This window comes from Chelon labrosus, assembly GCF_963514085.1.
Source record: "Chelon labrosus genome assembly, chromosome: 22".
Lineage (NCBI taxonomy): Eukaryota > Metazoa > Chordata > Actinopteri > Mugiliformes > Mugilidae > Chelon > Chelon labrosus.
In genome coordinates this window covers 23,033,447-23,043,605 of record NC_140355.1, presented here as the reverse complement: position 1 = coordinate 23,043,605, position 10,159 = coordinate 23,033,447, and the positions used below count along the sequence as shown (strand labels likewise).

Sequence of the window (10,159 nt, the reverse complement as noted above, 5' to 3'; positions counted from 1 at the left end):
TTTAGAGGTCAAGTGTTTTCTGTTTGAACGTAAAGCAACGACATGAAACTGATGCCAAACATCAGTTACAAGAAATAAACGGTTGATTTCAGAAAATAAAAAAATAAAGTCAGTGGAGATGAATAAGAACAAGACTAAATAAAACTATGTTACATCACAGACGACAGGAAATCAATCTGACTAAAACCTGTGAGACCAAAATATTGATTTATTTAAAGGAAAGAGGTCCCAAGCTTTTATTGTGAAGGTCAAAGGATTATTTCCTTAAGTTCATTAAACAAACGATGGGAATGTTTTTATAGAAATATATTATTTTAATATTGTATCAAGAGGTGAGATCAGATGTTTATGAACAAATCAGAGGACAATTAAATTAGTTTAAATTTATATTATTATTGTGTTTTATGCGCAGTCTGTTCTTTATTCCAGCAGAGGGCAGTGTTGTCGTGGTGTCTGTGAGGAGTTCACTCCTCATGAGTAAAAGAGAGATTTAAAGAGATGTTTCCTCTTGAAGAACCTGAACTTTAGCTTTTAGAGACAGTTTATTTATGTTGGTAAATTAAAAACACTGAATTCAGTTTCATAAAAAGCGGAAAGTAAAAAAATCTTTATGAGCTGACGTTACTAAATGTTTCTGTCTTTCTGAAATCAACTACTTTTTAATTGGTTAATCTCATTTTATCTCATCCTTCCTCGTTTTGTCTCCTCTTGTCATATCTCATCACATCTCGTCTCAGATAATGTCTTTCTTGTCCTATCTTGTCTCATCTCTTCTCGGCTCATCTCGTTTTATTTTATCCTGTCTCATTTTATCTCATACCTTATCTCATCTATTATTTCGTCTTGTCTTATCTTGTTTTCTGTCTCCTCTTGTATTGTCTTGTGATCTCATCTCATCTCGTTTTATTTTATCTTGTCTCATCTAATTAATCTCATCTCACCTTGTCACGTCTTTGTCTCATTTTATCTCATCTAATAATTATTTCGTCTGATATTGTTATATCTCATCTTGTCTCATCTCATTCTATGTCTTCATGCCTCATCTCATCATATCTTATCTCTTCTTCTCTGTTATGTCATCATACCTGTATTCCTATATTTCTTCTCATCTAATAATTTGTCTCAAGTCATCTCATCAAATCTTGTCTCATCTTGTCTATTATATTTCGTCTTGTCTTATCTCGTCTTCTCTCTCCTCTTGTATCGTCTCATGATCTCATCACGCCTCATCTTATTTTATCTTGTCTATTCATTTGTCTTGTCTTATCTCGTCTTTATATCATATCTTGTCTCGTCTCATCTAATGATTATCTTGTCTCATTTTATCTCATCATCTCTTATCTCATGTTGTGTATTATCTCATTTTATCTTGTCTGTAGTCTTCTATCTCGTCTGGTCTTAAAGTTCATGAACCATCATAGAGTCCTGTGTGTTCACAACGAGCAGCAACAGCCACATCCTGTAATTATTATAATTGTAGTTTGTTTGCATGTGCGGTTTTTCATGGAATCATTACCTGAGTGTAAACAGGTGGACGCCTAAAAGACCCAGACGTGTCCATGAAGGGGGACATGATGGAGCCACGGACCTGTCCTCTGACCTCTGTCTATTGTCTTTATTCAACCACAGCGACTCCATGTGTTTACACCAGGAAATGAGGCTGGGGGCGGAGCCGCTTGATTGGTGGTTTGTGGTTTTTAGAGAGGACAGCAGCGCGTCCAATCAGAGTTCAGTTTACATCTGTAAACCACAGACACATTTTCATAACACTGGTCAGCTCCTTAAAGCTGCAGTAAATCATTTATGGCCACTAGGGGGCAGCAGAACAAACATTTAAAGATCCAGTTACTGCTGGTGTTGATGAGTAGCACCGTGATGATGATGATGATGATGAGGATGATGAGGATGAGGATGATGAGGATGGTCTGTTTTAAAGGTTAACTGAGAAGATTTTACCGTCTCATCTCATCTCATCTAGTTCTCTAATAATTATCTAGTCTCATTTCATCTGATCTCATTTCTAATCTCATATCTCATCTAATAATGATCTGTTCTTGTCTCATCTCATCTCACCAGACTGTATCTTGCTTCGTCTCATAAATATCTTGCTTGATGTCATTTTATACCTCATCTAATGATTATCTCCTCTTGTCAAATCTTGTCTCATCTCATCTCATCTCCTCTCTGTTAATTGTCTTGTCTCATTTTGTCTCAACTTGTCTCATTTTTTCTCATCTTGTGTCATCTTGTCTTGCTTCATTTTCTTTATCACATCTCATCTTGCCTCGTCTCATCTAATCTCATTTTACCTGGTCTCCTCTCTAATAATTGTCTTGTCTCATTTTGTCTCATCGTCTGATGATGTCTCATCTTTTCTCATCTTATCTTATCTTGTCCCTTCTAATAATTATCTCGTCTCATCTTATCTCATCTCATCCTGTCTAACAGTGATCTAGTCTTATCTCATCTCGTCTCATCTTGTCACATCTTATCATTTCTCATCTAGTCTCATCTCTAATTCTTTCAGAAGTTATTTATGTTTATTTATTTAATTTCATGTATTAAACGTGAATTGGAATTATTTGATGTTTGACTTTAATCTGCAGATTATTTTCTTAATTTATCATTTATCTGAACAGAAGTTGTTTAAGAAAGAAGAAGCTGAAATCTTCATGTCAGTCGGTGTGATGGGTTTCAGGAGTGAACGCTGGTCGTGGTGAAGGTGAAGTCATGTTGTTCTGCAGCCTGACTCATAATTACTGACATGAACGATGTCGGCTGGTTCCTGGAAAGTGGTGGGTGTGTTTTCATTGGGGAGGAACTGAGCTGCTCCACGTTGATGAATGAAGTGTTTATGTGGAAGTGGAGGAGGAGGAGGTGGAGGACGAGGAGCAGAGGGTCTTTTCTCCTCCTCCCCTCCTCCTCCCCTTCTCCTCCTCTTTCACTTGTAGTGTGTGGTTTTCTGAACTCTGAGGAAACATTTTCTTCAGGCCAAATAAAGTTGGCTGTGAAAACTCCACTCACCACAAACTTTCGGACTTTGTGGTTAGTCTGTCTCAGACGCCTTTCTCTCCTTTGTGGAGGAAGGAGGAGGAGGATGAAAAGAAGGGAAGAATGAGAAGAGGAGAAGAAGGAGGAAGAGGTGAAAGAGGATAAGGAGGAGAAGGAGGAGGAGGAGAGGGAGCTCAGTTGTTAGATCTACAGCAGCTCTGTGTCTTCTCTCATCTCCAGGATGTTTCAGCTCTGACACAGAGAACATGAATGTAGCTCCTAAGACTCTAAGACTCTGAGACTCTAAGACTCTAAGACCCTGAGACTCTAAGACTCTAAGACTCTGAGACTCTAAGACTCTGAGACTCTAAGACTCTAAGACCCTGAGACTCTAAGACTCTAAGACTCTGAGACTCTAAGACTCTAAGACCCTGAGACTCTAAGACTCTAAGACTCTGAGACTCTAAGACTCTGAGACTCTAAGACTCTAAGACCCTGAGACTCTAAGACTCTGAGACTCTAAGACTGAGCCTCTGAGACTCTAAGACTGAGCCGCTAAGACTCTGAGACTCTGAGACTCTAAGACCCTGAGACTATAAGACTCTAAGACCCTGAGACTCTGAGACTCTGAGACTCTGAGACTCTAAGACTGAGCCTCTAAGACTCTGAGACTCTGAGACTCTAAGACCCTGAGACTCTAAGACTCTAAGACCCTGAGACTCTAAGACTCTAAGACTCTGAGACTCTAAGACTCTAAGACCCTGAGACTCTAAGACTCTAAGACTCTGAGACTCTAAGACTCTGAGACTCTAAGACTCTAAGACCCTGAGACTCTAAGACTCTGAGACTCTAAGACTGAGCCTCTGAGACTCTAAGACTGAGCCGCTAAGACTCTGAGACTCTGAGACTCTAAGACCCTGAGACTATAAGACTCTAAGACCCTGAGACTCTGAGACTCTGAGACTCTGAGACTCTAAGACTGAGCCTCTAAGACTCTGAGACTCTGAGACTCTAAGACCCTGAGACTCTAAGACTCTAAGACCCTGAGACTCTAAGACTCTAAGACTCTGAGACTCTAAGACTCTAAGACTCTAAGACCCTGAGACTCTAAGACTCTAAGACTCTGAGACTCTAAGACCCTGAGACTCTAAGACTCTAAGACTCTGAGACTCTAAGACTGAGCCTCTGAGACTCTGAGACTCTAAGACTGAGCCTCTAAGACTCTGAGACTCTGAGACTCTAAGACCCTGAGACTCTAAGACTCGTAGACTCATAGACTCTAAGACTCTGAGACTCTGAGACACTAAGACTCTAAGACTCGTAGGCTCTGAGACTCTAAGACTGAGCCTCTAAGACTCTGAGACTCTGAGATTCTAAGACTAGTAGACTCATAGACTCATAGACTCTGAGACTCTGAGACTCTGAGACTCTGAGACTAAAGACTCTGCGACTCTGAGACTCTAAGACTGAGATTCTAAAACTCTGAGACTCTACGACTCATAGACTCTGAGACTCTAAGACTCTGAGACTCTAAGACTCTGAGACTCTGAGACTCTAAGACTCTGAGACTCTGACAATCTAAGACTCTATGACTTGTAGACTCGAAGACTCGTAGGCTCTGAGACTCTAAGATTGAGCCTCTAAGACTCTGAGACTCTAAGACTCTAAGACTCTGAGACTCTGAGATTCTAAGATTGAGACTCTAAGACTCTGAGACTATAAGACTCTAAGACTAGTAGACTCATAGACTCTGAGACTATAAGACTCTGAGACTTCCTTGAAGGATTAATAAAGCAATCTGATTCTAAATCTGATTCTGATCTGAGTCTCAAGGTGTTAGAGTCTCGGGGACTCTAGATAATTAGATGTTTTATTCATCTTATTCTGTGTCCAGTAGCTTCATCGTATAAAACAGATATAAAAGAAGTTATATATTAATATCAATATACTGTGGTGGCAGCAATGACCACAGTCCAGTTGTTTCCTCACAGGGAGGCATTGTAGAGTCTTATGTCTGAGACTTTAACACCTTGATACTCTGAGATTATGAGTCTCTGATACTGCATCCATCACCTCCCTGTACTTCACACCGGCATCAGAGGAGAGTCTGGAGTACCAGGGGCTCCAGGAGACAGCAGTTACCAGTAACTGACATTACCACTGATGGAGCTTAAAGCCACAAGGAGACGTTTGTCAGGATATTTACAGTGAGCTGTTAACGTCCAAGGAATCGAGGCTACATCCTTCTCTGATTCACTCCTGAGAATTAAACTTTATGATCCAGAATAAACATCTGTGAATCATTTCCCCGACACTAATGTTCACCAGCTGTTTCTATTAAAAAATAAAATCACTGCAGAGAGGTTTCTCATCTGGAAACCTGGAGGAGGCTCCGCCCCCAGGCGGTCCTTCTCGGTGAGTATATCGAGGCATCGCCGTCAATGAACAACGCTTTTCTCACGTTTCTCTCCGGGACGAGGTCGGAGCCGTTTGGAGTTCCTCCGCCGGGACTTTGACGTTAGTTAGGGCCGCTCCTGCAGATGTGTTCGGGCCCGAAGAGAGTTATTTAAAACCGGGAATAAGTCGGATACCGGCCGCTGGAGACTTTTCCACTTTAATGAGGTTTTTAGTGGAAGCTCCTCAGTCTCAGAGCAGGACCCCGGCTACAGGCGGAGGAGGTAACCCCAGACTGCTCACTGCTCTCCGGCTACAGCAGCGAGCTAACAGCGGGACGAGTCACAGGTACGAGTCAGATTATACCTGAGATTACAACCTGGAATACAGAGGTGAACTCAGGAAATATGTGCTTTGTCTTAAATCTTAAGGTGTATTTATTAAATTAGTTTTCTGAATAAATCTGAATTTATTTATTCATTAAGTGTAATGATATATTGATTTATTCTGACATTTAGATGAATGTTTGTTTCCAGGATATAAAAACTGTAAAAGTTTCAACTAAACCTCATAAACACCACTATAAAACTAAGAAAATAAAATTAAAGACGATGGAGAAGAAGAAGATGATGATAATGATGATGATGGAGGAGGAAAAGAATGACAAGAAATAGTATGTCCTCCTCCATGTCTTCCTTCATGTCCTCCTCCTCCTTCATGTCCTCCTCCATGTCCTCCTCCTCCATGTCCTCCTCCTCCTCCATGTCCTCCTCCTCCATGTCCTCCTCCAGTCCTGAATGTGTAGAGTCTTAGAAGACGACCAAGATGTCTCCACGTCTCCATCGTCTCTGTCCACATTGATTCCATCTTGGTTCATCTTGTTTTTCTACCTCCATGTTTCTGTCCCTCACCTGATGATGATTAGTAGAGGTTACCATGGTTACCACCACCACCACCACCTCTACTCCTCATCCACCAGGTCTGAGGAACAACTGAGTCCATGTTAATGGATGACCAGCGTCTTCATTTCTTCATGTCTCTGCAGAGACTTCATCGTGTGGACGTGGACATTTTAGGACACGATGTCTTCCCCTCGCTGCTTCCTGCTGATGCTGTTCTGCTTCCTGCTGGTTCTGATGGTTCAGTCCAGACCGACCACAGAGGACACAGAACCAGGTAAGAGACAGACGCCTCAGGGAGGACGCCATGTTGGACAGAGGAGGAACCATTTCATGTTTAAAGTACTCTTCCTAGCTTCCTAGCCTACCAGCTAATAGTAGCTCTTCTTAGCTTCCTAGCCTCCCAGCTAACAGTAGCTCTTCTTAGCTTCCTAGCCTCCCAGCTAACAGTAGCTCTTCCTAGCTTCCTAGCCTCCCAGCTCACAGTAGCTCTTCTTAGCTTCCTAGCCTACCAGCTAACAGTAGCTCTTCCTAGCTTCCTAGCCTCCCAGCTAACAGTAGCTCTTCGTAGCTTCCTAGCCTACCAGCTAACAGTAGCTCTTCTTAGCTTCCTAGCCTCCGAGCTAACAGTAGCTCTTCCTAGTTTCCTAGCCTCCCAGCTAACAGTAGCTCTTCCTGTTTCCTCTTTTGAGTGATGAATCCAGACTACTGCCACCTGCTGGTATAAATAGTTATTTCCTCTCAGGTGTGGGGGGTATGTACCAGCTGGTTGTTGGCTTTAGTCTTTGTGGTGTGGTCAAGTGCAGCTTTTTGGTCCAGACACATCACTGCTACTCTCTCTCAGTTTATATCTATAGTTTTATCATCTTGGTGTTTACCTGGTGTCCTGGTCTCCTCCTCCAGCGTTGGCTCCTCAGTGGGTGACTCCAGAGAAGATGAAGAAGTCTCTCCACATCGCCCCCGCCACTGCGACGGTGAAGTTCAGATGCCAAGCGAGGGGAAACCCCGCCCCCTCTCTGCGTTGGTACAAGAACGGGAAGGAGTTAAAGAGAGACCAACGGATCGGAGGCTACAAGGTGAGGAAGGAAACGTTAGAGGACCTTCCAGCTGTTCTAACGTCTTTATTTAATCTGTCCTCACTCTTTCAGATCAGAGACCACATGTGGACTCTCATCATCGAGTCGTTGGGTCCGTCTGATAGAGGGAACTACACCTGTGTGGTGGAGAACGAGTACGGGAGCCTGGAACACACCTACATGTTGGATGTAGTCGGTAAGACGTAGGCGGTAACGAGTTTGAGTTTGGACGCATTTAATCAGAATGATCAGAACCATGAACAGCTGTTTGCTGTGTTTGTGTCATGATCCATATTTTAGAACAAGCTGTAAACCTGAACCTGAACTCTCCAACAGTCATTTAGAACTAAAGTCATGGATGAAACGTCTTCTACAAACACAACAAGTCCAGTTTCACTTGTTTCAGTTTTGTGTTTTGGATATAAGGTTGGAAATGATCTGCTGGTTTCAGTTTCGTTCAGTCTCCTCCTACTTTTCAGTTTTCAGGACATCATGTGTTGCTGCTGATTACCAGACCTCTCTGTTGCAGATCGCAGTCCTCATAGGCCCATCCTCCAGGCCGGTCTGCCAGCCAACCAGACTGCAGTCGTTGGCAGTGACGTGAAGTTCGCATGTAAAGTGTTTAGTGACTCGCAACCTCACATCCAATGGCTCAAACACATCACCGTTGACGGCAGCAAAGTTGGATCAGACGGACTTCCCTACGTTAAAGTCCTCAAAGTACGTACACAACTAGCGCGGTTAATGTGGGCAAATGTTTGTCATAGATTAAAAAGCTCTTGTGTCATCTTGAAATATTTTGGCTTCCTAGCCTCCCAGCTACCGGTAGTTCTTCCTAGCATCCTAGCTAATAGTAGCTCCTCCTAGCTTCCTAGCCTCCCAGCTAACAGTAGCTTTTCTTAGCTTCCTGATTTATTACGTTTTATTCAAGTTTTGTTTGTTTTTGTTGTGAAACCTTGTCAGACTGTTTTAATGAGGATCATGATTGGAGAGAGTCCTTGTTAATGGATTTAACGAAAACACGAGACCAGTTTTTAGATCAGTTGTCTTTTGTCTTTCTCAGACTGCAGGTTTGAACACCACAGAAAAAGAAATGGAGGTTCTGACTCTGAGGAATGTGACTCTGGACGATGCTGGAGAGTACACCTGCCTGGCAGGTAACTCTGTCGGAATCTCCTACCACAGTGCTTGGCTCACTGTGGTCAACGGTAAGATGTGTGGAAGCAGGAAATCACAGAGGATCTAAGAAGCTCTACATCCCAGGTAACCTTTGTGCTGTGATTTGTCTGTCCTCAGAAAAGCCCCGCATCCCGTCGCCTCCTGTCCAGTGCCTATTGGACCTCGTCAGCTGGCTCACACATTTCCTTTAAAGATGCTTTTGTTGGTTCCTAGTGTAACCCAGGTTATTTTCTGTGGCTTCAGTTACAGATTTCCCTAAATGCCACTTATGCAAATATTCGGTAAACATTGTAAATTACTGGTGTTCCTTGAATGCATCATAAGCAGGTTGTCAGCTAGACAGCGCCGTGCGTGCGTAGCGTATCGAGTCTTCCCTCAGTACGCACAGCATACGTGAAACATACATGAAGCAGACATGGTTGTTTTTTGTTGAAAAAGTTAAATAAGTATTTTTGAGTAAGAGACAGATAAGTTGAGAGTGAACTGGCGTATCGCTAGTGAGGAAGGCAACTACTGCAAGCTGCAGGGTCGCTGTGGATAGAGGAGCACTTGACAAACTCCGACGGGTGTTTGTTCTAATCACCCGAGTATCCTGGCTGTTTTTTTTTTTTTGTTGATGGACGATTCTATCTGTGACATCGTGGAGCTTCTTCGTCTTCTGGTCCAGATCGCCATCGCTGTTGTGGATGCCTTCACCTTGTCAGGACGCTGATAAGTGTACATCGTGCCAGTCCAAGGGACGGTAGGAATCAAATCAACGGAACTCAAACTGAGGAGAATTTTTCTATTTTATTTTGGTACTTTTTCACTGAGATCTCAGGTCGTTTTTTGTGCTCGGATCCGAGAAAGACTGAAATTAAACGGGGGGAAAAAACAACAAATCTGAACTGAACTCATAACTCAAACATAAGTGTGTTTGGTCCACTTGTGGATACATTTAATTTGTGTATGGAGCACTGAGAATTGAATATTCTTTTATTTCCTAATTACTACAAATTTTGGTAAACCATTTATTTGTGCTATCCTGTTTTAAGGTATTTTAAGTTAAGATTCGGGTCAAACAATCTTGGTTCTTTTGTAGAGGTTAAATATATATGAGACATTTGAGAAATGATATGCTGTTAGGACATTTTCATAAATACATTTTCCTACTTTTTCTACCAAGTCAGTGGTTGTGTGTCTTGTGTGGGTTGGAGGTCTTACGTCTCTCCTCATAGAGTTTGCTACTACCAATCTCCTTACTGAACCTAGTGAATAGTGAACCTAGAACCTGAGTAAACCTGTAATCTTATCAGACTTTGAGGTCTTTGGTCTGAGGTATTTCAGAGAACCCCAGATTGAAATACTGTAAATACTTTAGCCAAGATCAGCATTAAAGGAACCCTACTAGAGGGAAAGGTGACGTGCAGGTTACACTAGCTTTCAACAAAACACCACAGAACATGACCTAATGATGCCCAAAGTGTTCACTTAAAGGATCTTTATATGAAAAGAGCTTCTGCTTAGACGCTAGAACTGTTGGTGACAGTACTAGTTCTGTTACAGGCCAATGAATATGAGCGGTACATCTAGGATAACGATAAGCACTGAAGGTTTGGAAGTCCCCCAACAGCCTAGGCC

General features: G+C 42.3%; 1 protein-coding gene across 3 annotated transcripts; it reads left to right on the top strand.

Annotated features, from left to right (window-relative positions):
* The first annotated feature begins 4,682 nt into the window (after window positions 1–4,682).
* LOC311507355 (fibroblast growth factor receptor 1-A-like) lies at window positions 4,683–9,935 on the top strand. Of its 3 annotated transcripts, XM_084571668.1 has the most exons (7): window positions 4,683–5,733; window positions 6,431–6,561; window positions 7,188–7,360; window positions 7,433–7,556; window positions 7,890–8,080; window positions 8,424–8,568; window positions 8,657–9,935. In XM_084571668.1, exons 2-7 carry the CDS (start codon window positions 6,468–6,470, stop codon window positions 8,728–8,730), a joined length of 801 nt encoding a protein of 266 aa, XP_084427794.1. In that variant the 5' UTR covers window positions 4,683–5,733; window positions 6,431–6,467; the 3' UTR covers window positions 8,731–9,935. The 3 variants fall into 3 exon arrangements, with proteins under 3 accessions (XP_084427794.1, XP_084427792.1, XP_084427793.1); XM_084571666.1 differs by having other exon boundaries at window positions 7,188–7,556; XM_084571667.1 differs by lacking the exon at window positions 4,683–5,733 and having other exon boundaries at window positions 6,157–6,561; window positions 7,188–7,556.
* Window positions 9,936–10,159: the final 224 nt, after the last annotated feature.

Bases quoted from the DNA above. Each gene is read 5' to 3' on its own strand.
- LOC311507355 (XM_084571666.1), top strand. From the start codon at position 6,468: ATGTCTTCCCCTCGCTGCTTCCTGCTGATGCTGTTCTGCTTCCTGCTG. The intron at 6,562-7,187 runs GTAAGAGACAGA...CTCCTCCTCCAG, and splicing joins CACAGAGGACACAGAACCAG to CGTTGGCTCCTCAGTGGGTG. The intron at 8,569-8,656 runs GTAAGATGTGTG...GTCTGTCCTCAG, and splicing joins TTGGCTCACTGTGGTCAACG to AAAAGCCCCGCATCCCGTCG.